Source organism: Palaemon carinicauda, chromosome 5 (assembly GCF_036898095.1).
Source record: "Palaemon carinicauda isolate YSFRI2023 chromosome 5, ASM3689809v2, whole genome shotgun sequence".
Lineage (NCBI taxonomy): Eukaryota > Metazoa > Arthropoda > Malacostraca > Decapoda > Palaemonidae > Palaemon > Palaemon carinicauda.
In genome coordinates, this window is record NC_090729.1 from 157,841,615 (window position 1) to 157,860,108 (window position 18,494).

The 18,494-nt window shown below is 39.3% G+C and overlaps 1 protein-coding gene across 1 annotated transcript in view; it reads right to left on the minus strand.

Annotated features, from left to right (window-relative positions):
• AGO3 (Argonaute 3) overlaps positions 1 to 18,494 on the minus strand; it is a 431,904-nt gene that overhangs the window by 67,369 nt on the left and 346,041 nt on the right. Inside the window, exons 16-17 of the mRNA XM_068374249.1 lie at positions 6,783 to 6,965; positions 5,535 to 5,723 (exon numbers count right to left, since the gene is read on the minus strand). Of these exons, the coding sequence (XP_068230350.1) occupies positions 5,535 to 5,723; positions 6,783 to 6,965 (372 nt within the window). The remainder of the gene's footprint in view (positions 1 to 5,534; positions 5,724 to 6,782; positions 6,966 to 18,494) is intronic.

Genomic DNA, 18,494 nt, shown 5'->3' on the forward strand with positions numbered 1-18,494 from the left:
AAATTTGTTATGACTCTTTTAAAATTTTAGGTGTGATTCTCGACAGCAAATTTACTTTTGACAAACACATTAGGTTGTGTCTTCTTCAATTGCACAAAAAATTGGCTTATTGAGAAAGTCTTAAAAGATTTTCGGTGATCAATCTATTCTGAAGAAGTGTTTTAATTCTTTCATTCTACCCTGTTTTGAGTATTGTTCTCCTGTCTGGTGCTCAGCTGCTGATTCTCATCTTAATTTGTTGGACAGAAACTTATGGTCTATTAAATTTCTCATTCCTGACCTAGATATTAATCTCTGGCACCGTCGTTCAATTAGTTCATTATGCATGTTGCATAAGATTTTTCATAACTCTGACCATCCTTTACATTCAGATCTTCCTGGACAATTCTATCCTGTTTGTAATACTAGGCAGCCAGTTAATTCTAATAGCCAGGCCTTTCCCATCATGAGGCTCAATACTACACAGTATTCTAGAAGTTTTATTCGAACTGTTACCAAGTTGTGGAATGATCTTCCTAATCGGGTAGTTGAATCAGTAAAACTTCAAAAGTTCAAAGTTGGAGCAAATGTTTTCATGTTGCACAGGCTGACATGAGTCATTTTATAGTTTATATATGACATATCTGTTTTTGACGTTGTTAATAGTTTATATAGGACATATCTGTTTTGACGTTGTTACTGTTTTTAGAATGATTTTTTGTTAATTTGTTCTCATCATTAATTAATTTCCTTATTTCCTTTCCTCACTGGGCTATTTTTCCTTATTGGGGCCCTTGGGCTTATAGCATCTTGCTTTTCCAACTAGGGTAGTAGTAGTAGTAGTAGTAATAATAATAATAATAATAATAATAATAATAATAATAATAATAATAATAATAATAATAATAATAATAATAATGATAATACTAAAAATAATAATAAAAGCTATAGTTCATTAAGCATGATTTTAGAGAATTAATGCTAATATTTTATCAATATATCGGCTTGTTCATTATGAAAAAATTGACCTAATAATTTTAAATTATGATAAAAAAATCAATTACTTATAGTCTGAATTTTCAACCACCATAGTAATATATTTAACATAAGGAACATATCGGAAATGTAATTGTGGCCGGAGTTTAACGAGACATCAACTGGCACAGTGGCAGTGTCGCGGTGACACAGACACACTCAGTCACAGTCTCACAAAGTACGCTACATGTATAGTCATCTGTCACACATGATTTGAGCTAACCAACCGCGACAGGAAACTATAGCTTTAGTTGAGCGGTATTTCACCAGATTTTCAAAAATAAAGACATAACCAATCCTCGAAACAACTGTGTATATATGGCTAAAACAATGCAATGGAGAAAGATTAAAAAGCCATCCTAGGAGATGGGAGACCCAGCTACTTGACCGCTCAAGGAAACAAAGAGTTAACTAATTTTCATATCCAAACATTCATTTATATAATCATTTCCAGGTTAATATAGCAGACAGGCCATCATAAGCAAATATTTTATATATATATATATAAATATATGAGAGAGAGAGAGAGAGAGAGAGAGAGAGAGAGAGAGAGAGAGAGAGAGAGAGAGAGAGAGAGAGAGAGAGAGAGAGAGAGAGAGAGAGGGGGGGGGGGAGAGTTGCCTAAGCATATTATACCATAAAATAATACATACATATATACATATACCAAGGCACTTCCCCCAATTTTGGGGGGTAGCAGACATCAACAAATGAAACAAAAACAAAAAGGGGACCTCTACTCTCTACGTTCCCCCCAGCCTGACAAGGGACTCAACCGTGTTCAGCTGGTGCTGCTAGGGTGCCACAGCCCACCCACCCCTGTTATCCACCACAGATGAAGCTTCATAATGCTGAATCCCATACTGCTGCTACCTCCGTGGTCATCTAAGGCACCGGAGGAAGCAGCAGGGCCTACCGGAACTGCGTCACAATCGCTCGCCATTCATTCCTATTTCTAGCACGCTCTCTTGCCTCTCTCACATCTATCCTCCTATCACCCAGAGCTTTCTTCACTCCATCCATCCACCCAAACCTTGGCCTTCCCCTTGTACTTCTCCCATCAACTCTTGCATTCATCACCTTCTTTAGCAGACAGCCATTTTCCATTCTCTCAACATGGCCAAACCACCTCAACACATTCATATCCACTCTAGCTGCTAACTCATTTCTCACACCCGTTCTCACTCTCACCACTTCGTTCCTTACCCTATCTACTCGAGATACACCAGCCATACTCCTTAGACACTTCATCTCAAACACATTCAATTTCTGTCTCTCCCTCACTTTTATTCCCCACAACTCTGATCCATACATCACAGTTAGTACAATCACTTTCTTATATAGAACTCTCTTTACATTCATGCCCAACCCTCTATTCTTTACTACTCCCTTAACTGCCCCTAACACTTTGCATCCTTCATTCACTCTCTGACGTACATCTGCTTCCACTCCACCATTTGCTGCAACAACAGACCCCAAATACTTAAACTGATCCACCTCCTTAAGTAACTCTCCATTCAACATGACATTTAACCTTGCACCACCTTCCCTTCTCGTACATCTCATAACCTTACTCTTACCCACATTAACTCTCAACTTCCTTCTCCCACACACTTCCAAATTCTGACACTAATCGGCCAAGCTTCTCTTTTGTGTCTGCAACCAGTACAGTATCATCCGCAAACAAAAACTGATTTACCTCCCATTCATGGTCATTCTCGTCTACCAGTTTTAATCCTCGTCCAAGCACTCGAGCATTCACCTCTCTCACCACTCCATCAACATACAAGTTAAACAACCACGGCGACATCACACATCCCTGTCTCAGCCCCACTCTCACCGGAAACCAATCATTCACTTCATTTCCTATCCTAACACATGCTTTACTATCTTTGTAGAAACTTTTCACTGCTTGCAACAACCTTCCACCAACTCCATATGACCTCATCACATTCCGCATTGCTTCCCTATCAACTCTATCATACGCTTTCTCCAGATCCATAAACGCAACATACACCTCCCTACCTTTTGCTAAATATTTCTTGCATATCTGCCTTACTGTAAAAATCTGATTCATACATCCCCTACCTCTTCTAAAACCACTCTGTACTTCTAAGATTGCATTCTCTGTTTTATCCTTAATCCTATTAATCATTACTCTACCATACACTTTTCCAACTACACTCAACAAACTAATACCTCTTGAATTACAACACTCATGCACATCTCCCTTCCCCTTATACAAAATAATGACATCTTTAAAAGATGAAATTGTCTTTATTCTAATTGTTTTACTGGAATGTGCCTGTTTTATCTTCCCGTAAGCCTATGTATTTCAAAGAATTATAGGTATGTTTTATTAAATTACAGTGGCCTATCGTTTACTCAACCTTTAATGATTTTACTTGTAGTCTTGGCTTTATAGCATACTAGGGCATGGCTATATGTCAAATAGTTGCAATATATATTCACATCAAAGGGTGTCTATTTGGCCATAAAGTATGATTTGTAAAATTTCTCCCCAGTCTTAAGTGTGTTTTACATCCTTCTTTATTTTTTCTAGGCCTATAGGCTTAATAAGAATTATATAATCAAAAGTACGAAATGGGTGCATATAACAGTAAGGCGACGCAAGGCGAGAAGAGGCAAACTGAGCCACTTAAACCTTCACAAGTTTGGTCTAACTAAATCATAAGTAAATCTCAAAAGATGAAACTTCCTAAAGTCATTAATAAACCAAGTAATAGAGAATGTTTAAGATTAATAAACCATATTATTCTTATTATCATCATTACTATCCTTATTATTTGAGATATGTTGTTATTATAGATTCTATACATTATAACCAATAATAGAGGTAGAATTAATTACATTTCTAATAGTGAAGATAACTCACCAACTCGCTTACTTACTTATCTAATTATCCTTATTTCCTCTCCCTGAAGAAACCCTTCGGGAAACTAGACCTATATCAGTAGCATTAACTATAACCTAGGCTATGGCTTTTAATAAATTATTGGAAGTTTCGAAACCACGACCCTAACTAACTTTTACTTTATACACAAAACGACATTAGCAAAATTAAATAACTTTGAATTCATATTCCGAATTTATAAACTGTTAGCATTAGACTGAAGGGCTAAGCTTAAATTATTTTCCCTCGCCTTCCTTTTTCCACTTCCTCTATCAGACAGCCAGTTCCCCAAATAGTCAGTCTCACGGAGTCATGGTGACAGAGAGATTCGTGCTATGCTAGCGTATTTAATTTTTTTTCTGAAATATTATTCTAGCATGGTTTATTCAACAATCTAATATTTTTCAATGATAAAATTTTACATAATAGACCAACGTTGTCTCATACATACTCAATTTTACAAAGGGAAACATAAGTATTAATACTAAGTAGCAACTCAAGAACAATGCTCGTCTGATGCAAAAATGAAAAAGTATCACCAATTTTGCCGCAAACTCTAGAAAGTATGGGAAACCTTCTATACCGTAGCGTACTACCAGCCTTGATCACAAATAACATTTTTGTTTCCTTTTAGAAGCCTCAATAAAATACTACACAGTATATCTCTAAAGTTCATTTAAATATACGTCTGATAGTATCCTGGACCTCAACTACAAAATTCTATTTCACCAGCTTACCTCTAGTTTTAGCCTTAGACGAAATCAGAATGTATACTGTATGTACTGAAAGAAGTCTAAAATAATTCTGGCTTTCCAATATTAACTGAACTTCCTTTAATATTTGTGCTTTTCTATAATGAATTCACTTGACTGGTAAATCTCCTCAGCTAATAAATAATCTATTATCAATTTAAGGCATATTCTAACAACAGCCATCAGAGATAGTTTCCATTTTGGTTTTGTTGTTAGCCAACTTCAAGGTCACAATAGTATTGCCAATATCCTCACTAATTTCCTGAATCATACAGTATTATTTGGCGATTTTAACTTGTTAAGTTTCTTGTAATGATTTTTGTTCAATCGCAATTTTTATTATGATGGTGTACAGAATTATGTAGTTTTTCAAGTAAGTTTTCACTTTTTGACCTGTGGATTTTAACATTACGCTGTATTTGGCGATTTGTAAATCTACATTTTATATTTTGACTTGTGTTCTTTATTGATTTTTAATACCATGCAATATTACTGGACGATTTCTAATTCAAAATTTCACGTTTTGACTTGTGGTTTTCAACATTATGCTGTATTTGGTGATTTCTAACACTCAAAAGTTCTCCTTTTGATTTCCGTTGGTTGCCGTCGCATACACTGCTCAAAACTGTGGTGCCGCTGCACTCTGCACGTCGTAACTTCATGAGACTGTAGTTGAACAGATATCAGACTGCTCGGAAAAGTGTCATTACTTTGAATGGTTGTTAAACGAGGGGTCGCTAAATGAGGAGTACCTATATCATTATACAACCTTACCAAATAGCTTTAGATTTGAGTGGTAGAATACCTGTACTGTCATTACTCGGATTAACCTAAAAAAATTAAAGTTCACTTACCATTGAAGCAAATATTCTTGTGTTGAGTTTCTTCTGAACAACAATATATGATAATTTTGGTTCATATGAATCAAAGTTTTGGAAAATGGATGCAACTTGTGGAACCTCATGGTCTTCCACTAACTTTAGCTGCCCATCACTAACCCCATCTCTGTACACAATAATTGTTCTAGGCAGGGAATGATGAAGCTGCAAGAAAAAACTACCATTAAAAAAAAAGATAACATATTGAGTACTACAATCAAAATTTGAATTGTCTCCAAAATTATTAATGTGAAAGTAATGGCTAACAATGAACAGTAGTATACTGCCTTTGATGGTATACAAGAACAATTTTCTTCACAGACCTAAAGCTTGGAAGGTGTGGCAAGGTTGTATAGTACTGTACTTAGGCTTACTCTATTCAATAATTAATTTTCATAATATGTAAAGCACAATAAATTACTGGCAATCGTGGGTGTTGCATATCAGGTCATACTGCAATAGCTGAAAATCCTAAATTATTATAGGCTTGTAATCTTTTTATAAAAACAGGAAGGTTAAAGTTTGAGGCTATTCTCTAACTCGATAATACTTATCATTCCCTCCCTAAATGTTTCCTTTTAGTCTTCCTTCCTTGGCTATCCCTAAAAATAATATTTTTTTCAAACCTCTTCTTCACGTCTATACCAACATCTAAATAGCTTCTCTCAAATCTACACTATTTTTATAAAAATTCTCTTATAATTAATCCCCTCCCTCTATGATAAGTAAAACTCCTAAAAAAAAACAGGTCTACTTAAATACATTTCCAGTTACCTTTTCTAATTACCAATAATTCATATCTTTTAAATTTTTTTTACCATATATGATTTACTATACAGTATTACTTTTCTACGCCTGCTCTTATATCTTTGTCTTTGCCACATGTTTATTCATTTTCACAAAGATATTTAGTCCATTGTTTTCAGCTAATGTGATATACCACCTGTAATGACCTTCACGTTGAACTAGAAACAGTACAATGTCAGTACACTTGAGGTTTCTATCATTGACGTAATACATTTGCCAGTCTTGTTATAAAATAATGTACACTAAATATATTGAGACCTGAATCAACCTATTTGCATCCAATGTGTCAACTCAACTCATTCACTTTACCCTTTATATAATAACATATTTCTTTATATAAAGGATATCTTGTGAGATTCACTTACATTAGAATTAATCTAGTTAATAGGGCTACTAATAATACAGAAAAAAACTTACGCCATGATATCTACGTAAAGCTTCAAGGAGAGCAATCTTCAGACCATGAACAATTTCATCACCAGGGTGCTGAAAGCTGGTATTGGAAAACCACCGAGTTAGGGTATTATTCATAGATGCAACAAAACCAACTACTGAAGCACCCCTCCTTGATGGGTCGTGATATACATCAATGCCACATACCTTTGAGGAAAAGTAGAGACACTTCTATAGATTTTTATTGTAGTTTTGGATATTGCTATAAAATATTTTCTGGTATATAGTATCTAATCTTTATACTCAGAATACATCCATCACAAATACAATGAAATAATTACAGTGAAAATTGTACACCTGCTGAGCCAACAGTACACATTGTTTTTAAAAGCAAATCCAAGAAATTACCTTTGGAATCCCTTGCAATTAAATTTATGAAAATTAAGTTCTTAATGTGAAAAAAAAATTATATTAATAAAAATCAACCACTCATATTTATCCCAAACTCAAGGTCTTCAAATGTATCAGATGCTGCAGTCTTTTTGTCTATGGATACGAGAATAGTAATGGCTTTTTCAGAGTTCCGTGCACCGAGTAAGAGGCATTTACCCAAAGGGGATTACCTTCTCCAATGAGGTGAGGTGTCCCAGAAGCTTTACCAAGAATGGGTAGGAAGTGATTTCTTTCAAGAAAGTTCCTGCCACATTCCTCAATCTTGCTACCCTGTTGGTAGATAGAAATGCTTTGGCCTGGGTTGAGTTGACACACATGCATAGATGTCTGATAGACTGTGGGAGGATGAGACTGGTTTCTAGATTTAGTTGAATACCAAAGTCCTTGCAAAAGTTGAGGAGGAAATCCTGCGTTTTATATGCAGGGTTCGAAAGACTGCTAGAAGCCAGTAGTCCAGATATCTTCCTGGTAAAGACCTGAGGTGCTGTTGACGGGGTGAAGCCTAACACTTTGAAGTGGAAAATTCTGTCTCAAAAGGGAAATTTTAGGTATTTCCTTGAGGCAGGATGGATGGGAACTTAAATGTACTCATCCTTTAGGTCTATGGTCTGAAGGAAGTTGTTTTTCCTTATTACCTGAATAACAATGGCTGAGGTCTCCACTTTTTAACCTTGTTTGTAAGACAAATAAATTAAAATGGGACAAACTTATGATGTGTCTCCAGCCTCCCATCAGATTTTCTACTAAGCTTAGATGACTGAGGATGCCCAGAAAGTGATCAAAGACTTCCACTAAAGATGGTTTGAACTATGTCTTAAACACCCCCTCTAGCAAGAGGAGGTCCTTTACTGAGCCTCCAATGAGTTAAGAATCAGAGGGGAGCAGGCAGTCTATAAATGGAACCCGATATCCTGAATGCAGAGCTATCATGGTCTAAGGATCGGTCCTGAAGAGCTGCCACCTAAACCTAGGGCTTTGTAGGCATCCCCGTACTGGTGGTAAGTTGCGAGAAATGCCCTCCCTAAGAGCACCCTCTACGGCCACGACCTCTACGGTCGGAGGAGTGTCCTCTATGGCTAAAGGTAGGCTGAGAATTTTACCTCCTAGGCTGTTGAAAGTCTGTAGAAGGAAGAAATCTTTGCTGGTTGATTTAAAAAAAAAATGGGTTCCATGGAGATAGGGGGGAAGGGGGCATCCTCAGTGCCGCAGCTCTGACCAACTTTGTGATTTACTAAGGCAGTGGCCAGATCTGATGGAGAGAAAAATAGAAAGGGATTCCACCAGGTTGGAGTCCCTCACACAAAGTGTCCACAGAGGACAACTGTTTAGTGCATCTAGCTAAAAAGGCGTTGCCATCCTCTTAGAACGTAGTTGCCCCAAATGGAGACAGACTGATGAATTAAGAATTTTACAGCCTTGGTTCCTGACCTTGGGAAGTCTTCAAATTGTTTCAGGACACTCAGCATGCAGATTTTCTGTCAAGAAGTGTGATACTGTTCCTGACCAGTGGTCTCACCAGGTCCAGGCATCAATAGCAGATATAACTGCTACCTCCATATTTTTGGACCCCAAAAGATGGAGGGGAGGTTAGGTAACTTGTAGCTAGATACACTGGGTGGACATGAAATCTCCCCTGGCATGAAAGGGCCAAGAAGGCAACTTGGAAGACCTGCTTGTTTTAAGCAAGTTCTCCGAAGCTGAGACTTGGTTTAAATAAGTCTACTGTAACACGTTTCAAGTCTGATTAGAGAGTGCCAGGGCAAACCTATGTTTTTGGCTTCCAGATTGAGGGAATAATGCGTTTATAATGCACCGCTTATTAGGGATTTCCATGTGAGAGGGCTCATTTAAGCCGCCCAAGCCATGAATTAGGCTCATGATCTTTATGAAAAGTGATGCTTCAGGACTAGACATTGGAACCTTGAGGAGAGCTACATCAGCTGACCTGGTGCTGGTGCCCGTGTGTGCAGTGAGGTTTTCCGGACAGTCATTAATATGATATCCTGATCACGAGTGGCTCCACTTTAGGGGTAACTGGTGGTTCTACCATGCCATACTTGTTTGAAGATTAAATGTTTCTTGGAACGTCTTTCCTCTCTCTAACAACATTCAGTGAATGGAGAGAAGAGGAGGTGGAGAAAGAAAGTGAGGAGTCATGCTGTCTTCTAGTATATGAGTTTCTACTTGAAGCAGTTTACAAGGGAATGAAATGGAATTCACTTTCCGAACTCAATCTGTAGAGGATTTCTCTGAGGCTGGTAACTTAGGGCATCTCCGATGAGGACCGTGCCTAAGGCATCTAATTACTGTGACATTATGTTTCAGATGGGGAATCACAAGGGAAAATGGGGGGAAATGATTATGGTGCCTTTTGAGCCTGAAAGGATGATTCACATGAAAAAATAAAATTTTTCTTGTTCTGAAGAAACATGCAAAACTCAAATCAATACGAACATTAGGCCGGGTACTTGTGTGAGTACATTGAGGTAAGGTGACAGGTTTGTCATTCATATAACCAAACGTTGTTGAGGATTGTAAGCCGAAGCTACCCAATATCGAGTTGAAGCTAAAAATGGAACAATACCATAAGGGGTTCCATTCACACACAACCTTGGGTCATGGCAGCATTATTATTATTATTATTACTATCCAAGCTACAACCCTAGTTGGAAAAGCAAGATGCTATAAGCCCAGGGGCTCCAACAGGGAAAAATAGCCCAGTGAGGAAAGGAAATAAGGAAATAAATAAATGAAGAGAACAAATTAACAATAAATCATTCTAAAATAAGAAACAACGTCAAAACAGACATGTCATATAATAAACTATCAACAACATCAAAAACAAATATGTCATAAATAAACTATAAAAAGACTATGTCCGCCTGGTCAACAAAAAAGCATTTGCTCCAACTTTGAACTCCTGAAGTTCCACTGATTCAACCACCCGACTAGGAAGACCATTCCACAACCCGGTCACAGCTGGAACAAAACTTCCAGAGTACTGCGTAGTATTGAGCCTCGTGATGGAGAAGGCCTGGCTATTAGAATTAACTGCCTGCCTAGTATTACGAACAGGATAGAATTGTCCAGGGAGATCTGAATGTAAAGGATGGTCAGAGTTGTGAAAAATCTTATGCAACATACATAATGAACTAATTGAACGACGGTGCCAGAGATTAATATCTAGATCAGGAATAAGAAATTTAATAGACCGTAAGTTTCTGTCCAACAAATTAAGATGAGAATCAGCAGCTGAAGACCAGACAGGAGAACAATACTCAAAACAAGGTAGAATGAAAGAATTAAAACACTTCTTCAGAATAGATTGATCACCGAAAATCTTAAAAGACTTTCTCAATAAGCCTATTTTTTGTGAGATTGAAGAAGACACAGACCTTATATGTTTCTCAAAAGTAAATTTACTGTCGAGAATCACACCTAAAATTTTGAAAGAGTCATACATATTTAAAGAAACATTATCAATACTGAGATCCGGATGTTGAGGAACCACCGTCCTTGACCTACTTACAATCATACTTTGAGTTTTGTTAGGATTCAACTTCATACCCCATAATTTGCACCATGCACTAATTCTAGCTAAATCTCTATTAAGGGATTCACCAACCCTAGATCTACATTCAGGGGATGGAATTGATGCAAAGAGAGTGGCATCATCTGCATATGCAACAAGCTTGTTTTCTAGGCCAAACCACATGTCATGTGTATATAGTATGAAAAGTAATGGGCCAAGAACACTACCCTGTGGAACACCGGATATCACATTCCTATAATCACTATGGTGCCCATCAACAACAACTCTTTGAGATCTATTACTTAAAAAATCAATAATAATGCTAAGAAACGACCCACCCACTCCCAACTGTTTCAGTTTGAAAACAAGGGCCTCATGATTAACACGGTCAAAGGCAGCACTAAAATCAAGCATGATCAGAACGTATATTATCAAATGACATAAGATAATAGCCACCATGGGGAAGAATATCATTACACGTTGAAATGGCGGCACGTTTAGGGACGTCATCACACGTGGGCACTGTTGTGTGTTTAGACTTGTTTGCCTGAGAGCATCTCTGAGGTGGGTTTGGTATGGACAACACGCGCGGAGTTAGTGAATGTATTGTTACTTTTGACTACCAAGCAGTTTGTTTGGAAGGAGAAGACACAATAGGTTCAGAGCAACTTGGTCTGATCAAAGTTGTGGTTGTGTACACGGTCGAAGCGGTCCGACCAATCTCAATACACTGTACAATGGGAAGTTCTGGGACAAGTCCAGAGAATTCATGGAAGAAGAGCAGTGCCGAGGACCCTGTCTTACAAGCGGGCCAAGGATAAAGTATATTCTCCAACAGGACTGCTGTCGTATGAAGGGGGAGGTGGGGGGGGGATAAGTCTTGACTCTAGAGGTTCCCCGTACGGGAACAGGGGACTTCTGATGCATTGATGCAAGATATCTCAAAAGTTAAAGTCAACACTGGATAAAATTAACCCTATAGGGTTCACCCCTCAATATACTAGAGGGAGGCAAAGGAGATCTATGCCTTTCTGAATAATCATTGACCAAGGATAATGGGATTGGATCCGGTTCAGCAAGCCGAGGCCTGTCACTAGCATCAATTCGGGATCACTAGTCACAAGATCAATATCAGATGATAATACATATAAATTATGATCAATAGGTTATCAATATAAAAGTCGTCCTCCGTAACTGGCACCTCAGAAGGTTCAAGATATGAAGGAGTAGGAGAGGGGATAGCTTTCAATCAGAACAAAGCTTACACTTTTTACCATTATTGGAAGAAGATGAAGAAGGAGAACAATCTCTCTTAGCTCATTACTTGCACCGAGAAAGAAATCTTCCACACTGGGAGGACGGAAACTCACAACAAAACCCATGTGGAGATTTTACAGAATATCGTTTGCAACAGCATTAAACATTGGTAAGCACAAGCGTAGCACAGATAATTATAAGCACTCTTAGTGACAATGATAAGGAAAAGACACAAGCACTAAGCACCAAGCTCTATAAGTGGAAATATGGTGTGGATCAAGTCAATCATAATAGTAAAGGGGCGACCTTTTCTCTTAGCAGCTACCAGTAGATAAGTGAAGCCTATTGGTAGCCGCGAACGGCGCCCAGCAGTGAGGTTGCTATGGTAACCAACTAAGGTGAAAAAGAGCTCATTTTCTTTTATTATTGTATGGTCATAGAAAGCAGAGCTAGAACTGTTACCTATTTAAATGACAAGGTAGGAGCGACTGCGTCAGTGAAACTCACATCATTTGCTTATGGTTGAGACTTGAGGGATGGATGAGGCAGGACATAGAGATTTAATGACTAAGGATTGTATAGCTAAGAAATATAAAAATTTCTAAAATTTGTAGTTTATTCCTTTCATGCTGATACTACAAGGAAGGGATGCTTGAAAGTGAAAGAAGGATTTATTTATTCTCTCATACATACTTATGCTGAGAAAAATTATCAATTGTGATAAATTGTTAACAATCTGGCAAAGGTATACAGTAAGTCTCAGACTATTTAGTGTGCAGCTACCACTGGGCCCAAAAAAAGTATCCAGTGATCTGCAGGTGCCGTCTTTTAAGTAATGTGCGGTGAAGGTGGTTTGTCTCTCCGAACAAAAGCACAAAGAATTTGAGCTAATGAGTGGTTTTTGAGGAACGCTAAGGCTGCGGAAACACCATGTATATTCTGTGTTTTGGGAGGGGCCCCATATCTATAGGTTCTTTCTTCGCAATTTTGCAATACAGAGAAGCGTATAACCTATTAAATAAAAAATTTCGTTCGCAGGTTCGTAAGAAAGAAGTAATCTCGCTCTGCGACAGTTTCAAACAGACCTAGTTGCTTTGCACCCGGCTTGCTTCACACCCCTTCCCTCACTGCCCAGCTGTACTGTAGCGATTGTACTATACATGCTAATTTGTATTTTTCCTATCTATATACAGTATTTCGTTTTTCCCATCATCATCATCATCATCAGCTGTTACGAGTCTACTGTAGAACAAAGCTCTCAGACATGTCCTTCCACTTGGGGCTGTTCATGGTCTTTCTGTGCCAGTCAACGCCCACAAACTTCCATGGTTCATCAATCTATCGCCTTCTCTTCCTTCCCAATGCTTCTTTTACAATTTCTGGGGTTATTCTGCTATTCTTGATGTTCATCTATTGTCTGTCATTTTCACATGTCCTGGCCATGTCCATTTCTTTTTCCTTCATGTTGTTAGAATATCCTCTACTTTAGTTTGCTCTTGCATCTATGTTGCTCTTTTTCTGTCTTTAAAGTGTTATCCCATCATTATTCTTTACATAGTGCTTTGAGTTGCAACTAGCTTATGTTCTAAGACTTTGGAAAGGCTCCAACTTTCTGAGGCATAATTTAGTACTATACATATATTACAGTAATACCGTATATACTACAATATCATCGATTGTTATATTAGATAAGAACAACAGTGTATTATTATTATAAGCGTCACAAGGACTACTGTAGTGTTACATACTGTACTATGCTGCAGCCTTACCGTTTATAGTCTATAATACACTCTTGTGCATTTGTACTATACACTTATTGAAATGTGTTCATTCATTTATAAAATACTTATACTGTGACAGAAACCTAGTAAAAGATAATAATATAGACATTACTTAGTGCATTAGTCAACCACACGTAGGCAATGGGCCGCTAGTTGGTATAGCGATTAGTTATCCAACCTTAAAGCAGCAAGTATTCGTGGATTCTTGATCTTCATACTTGTCTCTGCTACCTAACCCACCCGAATTAGGAGGGCTGACTGTATATGCTTTAAGTATGACTTCATGTAACCAGAAAGATATGGTATTTCTGGTTACCCCCTTCTTATTTCAACTTGTGTTACAAACGAGTTAGTGATGGATGGATGCAAGAAAACTTTTTTTTTTTTTTTTTAGAGAAACAACGAACTATGCTCATAGAACAAAGTAACAAAATGTCCAGACCATCAATTACCTTCTTGATCGCTGATATGGGGAGTCAAATCTATTATCATTTATTGATAGACTTTCAGTCTTGACAGTAGAAAAGAGAAAGACAGATCTCTCCAAACCTTGGAGTGTGAAACAAGATAAAAAAGGCCATGTAGCTCGGTCACTCTCTCTGAAGAAGCTAAAGCTAGAAGGAAGACCGTCTTGAGAGTAAGGTCTCAATCTGAAACTTAATCGCACTCCAAGGAGGGGGTTTGAGTTCTCTAGGTGGACAAGAATGCTCAAAACTCCTCATCAAAACTGGGAGTTCCAACAAGAACAAGAGATCAATTCCCTTCAGTCTAAAAACCTGGCTTAGCACTGAGCGATATGCTTATACAGGTATGAATGAGAGAGGTATCTCCTATAGAAAAACTAGTCTGCAATCTATAGAATAGTGGTATTGAGTGGAGAAATTCCCCTTCTATAACACCAATTGCGGAAAAATTAATAATAGTGTGATACTAATAATTCTAACTCATAAAAAAAAAAAAAAAAAAAAAAAAAAAAGATCCCTCCGCTGCGGAGCACTTGCGGATGTACCTTGAAAGTTGCTTCGCACTCTATTTTGAAAGCCTTTCTCAGGGGGATAACCTCCAGCCATGAAGAGATAGGCAGTGAGCTGCTTTGCAAAACTTTTTTTATGTAAGGCTGATGTAAAAGGTTGGGCCATTCTAATGTTACTGCTAGATTTTTTAATGACCTGATTTTGTTCAGCACCTGATGAAGCAGGCAGAATGAGAAAAAGGCATAAATGTCCATTCCTTCCCAGGGGTGTTAAAATGATATTTTCAATTTAAAATAAATTTTTGAATATACTTACCCGGTGAATATATAAATAGCTTACGTCTCCGACGGTCGACAGATTCCAAAAACTCGCGAGCGATCGCCATGAAGGTTGTCGGGTGTGCCCACCAGCGCCGACTATCGGCCAGATACCGCATATACTTCTTAACCAAACCAGTTTTTCTCAGTCTGTAGGGTCTCTATCGGGGAGCAAGGGAGGGTCTTTAATTATATATATTCACCGGGTAAGTATATTCAAAAATTTATTTTAAATTGAAAATATCATTTTTAAATATTAAACTTAGCCTATGAATATATAAATAGCTGATTCACACCCATGGTGGTGGGTAGAGACCAGTATTAAAACAATAAAGGCGTATATGCTCAAGAGTTTTTGACAAATATTCAAAAAAACAAACTTAAGTATAGGTACCTGATAAGGAAGCTGACTCTGATGATTACTCTGCCTCATTAGTCCGCTATCCTCACGAAGCCCAGCGATCCTCTTAGGATGCTGAAAGACTTCCCCGGAGCTGCTATAACCAGGGTGAACACTCCTACAGCAGGGCCTCATCAATACCCTTAATCTGGGCGCTCTCAAGAAACAATATTTTGACCACACGCCAAATCAAAAGATTGTGAAAGACTTCTTAGTTTCCCGTACAACCCAAAACAAGATTAAAAATCTTAAGAGTAGATTAAAAGGATATTGGGATTAGGGGAATGTAGTGGTAGAACCTTCACCCACTACTGCACTCGCTGCTTCGAATGGTCCCAACTTGTAGCAGTCCTCATAAAGAGTCTGGACATCTTTCAAGTAATATGAAGCAAACACCGACTTGCTTCTCCAAAAGGTCGCGTCCATAATACTTTTAAGGGATCTATTTTGCTTAAACGCTATCGAAGTTGCTATCGCTCTAACTTCATAAGCCTTGACATTAAGTAAATTACAATCCTTCTCACTTAAATGAGAGTGTGCCTCTCTAATCAAAAGTCTAATAAAATAAGACAACGCATTCTTAGACATGGGCAAAGAGGGCTTTTTAACGGAGCACCATAAAGCCTCTGAACAACCTCGCAGCGGTTTAGTTCTGGATAAATAAAATTTAAGAGCTCTAACGGGGCACAGCACTCTTTCAACTTCATTCCCCACAATCTCAGAAAGACTGGGGATTTCAAATGATTTAGGCCAAGGACGAGACGGAAGTTCATTCTTGTCCAAAAAAACCAAGTTGAAGAGAACATACTGCTTTATTAGCGGAGAAGCCGATATTCTTGCCAAAAGCATGTATCTCACTAACCCTTTTCGCTGAAGCCAAGCTCACCAAGAAAAGTGTCTTGAGGGTAAGATCCTTCAGGGAGGCTGAATTTAACGGTTCAAACCTGTCTGACATAAGGAACTGTAGGACCACGTCCAAGTTCCAAGCAGGAGTAGAAATATGACGCTCCTTGGAAGTCTCGAAAAACTTAAGCAGGTCTTGAAGATCTTTGTTATTAGAAAGATCCAAACCTCTATGCCGGAAAACAGAAGCTAACATGCTTCTGTAGCCTTTAATGGTAGATGCAGAGAGGGAGCGACCGTTTCTCAGATAAAGCAGAAAATCTGCAATCTGCGCTACAGAGGCACTGGAAGAGGAAATAGAGGAGGACTTGCACCAGTCTCTAAATACCTCCCATTTAGACTGATAGATCCTGATGGAAGAGGATCTTCTTGCCCTCACGATCGCTCTAGCTGCCTCCTTCGAAAACCCTCGAGCTCTAGAGAGTCTTTCGATAGTCTGAAGGCAGTTAGACGAAGCGCGGGGAGGCTTTGATGAAATCTCTTTACGTGAGGCTGCCGCAAGAGATCCATCCGCAACGGCAGACTTCTTGGAATGTCTACTAGCCATAGAAGTACCTCTGTGAACCACTCTCTCGCGGGCCAGAGGGGAGCAACCAACGTCAACCTGGTCCCTTCGTGAGAGGCGAACTTCTGCAGCACCCTGTTTAGGATCTTGAAAGGTGGAAAGGCATAAACGTCCAGGTGAGACCAGTCCAGAAGAAAAGCGTCTATGTGGGCCGCCTCTGGATCTGGGACCGGAGAGCAATAAGTCGGGAGCCTTTTTGTCAACGAGGTCGCAAAGAGATCGATGGTGGGTTGACCCCAAGTCATCCAAAGTCTCTCGCACACATCCTTGTGGAGCATCCACTCCGTAGGAATCACCTGTCCTCTTCGACTGAGACAGTCCGCTAAGACATTCAACTCCCCTTGGACGAATCTCGTCAAAAGAGAGGTTTCTATCTTTTGACCAAATGAGAAGGTCCCTTGCGATGACGAAAAGAGAGTGGGAGTGAGTGCCACCTTGCTTCGATATGTAAACCAAGGCCGTGGTATTGTCTGCATTCACCTCCACCACCTTGTTTCCAATCAGACTCTCGAAACTCCTTAACGCTAGATGGACTGCTAAAAGCTCTTTGCAGTTTATGTGAAGACTCCTCTGGTCTGCGGACCAAAGACCCAAGCATTCCAGATTGTCCAGAGTCGCCCCCCAACCCAAATCCGATGCGTCTGAAAACAACACATGGTGTGGGTTCTTGACTGCCAGAGAAAGACCTTCCCGAAATCTTATATTGCTGTCCCACCAAGCTAGACTAGTCTTGACTGGATCGGAGATTGGAATCGAGACCGTCTCTAAACCCTTCTCCTTGTTCCAATGGATGACTAGGTGGAACTGGAGAGGGCGCAGGTTGAGTCTCCCTAGAGAGATAAACTGTTCCAGCGACGAAAGAGTCCCCAGGAGGCTCATCCAATCTCTCACAGAGCAACTGTTTTTCTCTTGCACGAGACGGACTTTGAGCAAAGCCTGCTCGATCCTGTTGGCAGACAGAAAAGCCCGAAAAACTCGACTCTGTATCTCCATCCCCAAATAGAGAATGGTCTGGGATGGAGTCAGTTGCGACTTCTCCATGTTCACCAAGAGACCTAACTCTTTCGCAAGATCCAAAGTCCACTGTAGGTCCTGCAGACAGCGATGACGGGACGACGCTCTGAGCAACCAGTCGTCCAAATACAGGGAGGCTCTCATCCCCGATAAATGTAGGAACTTCGCTACATTCCGCATGAGCCTCGTAAAAACAAGAGGTGCAGGGCTGAGGCCGAAGCACAGTGCTCGGAATTAATACACCACCTTCCTGTACACAAACCTCAGATAATGTTGAGAATTTGGATGTATCGGAATGTGGAAGTACGCATCCTGCAGGTCGATAGAGACCATCCAGTCGCCCTCTCTGACCGCGACAGCTGCCAAAACGGATTTGGTGGTCTCCATCGTGAACTTTGTTATTACAACAAACACGTTGAGAGCACTTACATCCAGCACTGGCCTCCAACCTCCTGTGTTCTTCGGAACCAGGAAGAGACAGTTGGAAAAACCTGGGGATTGAAGGTCCGAGACTTTCGACACCGCCCCCTTTTCTAACAA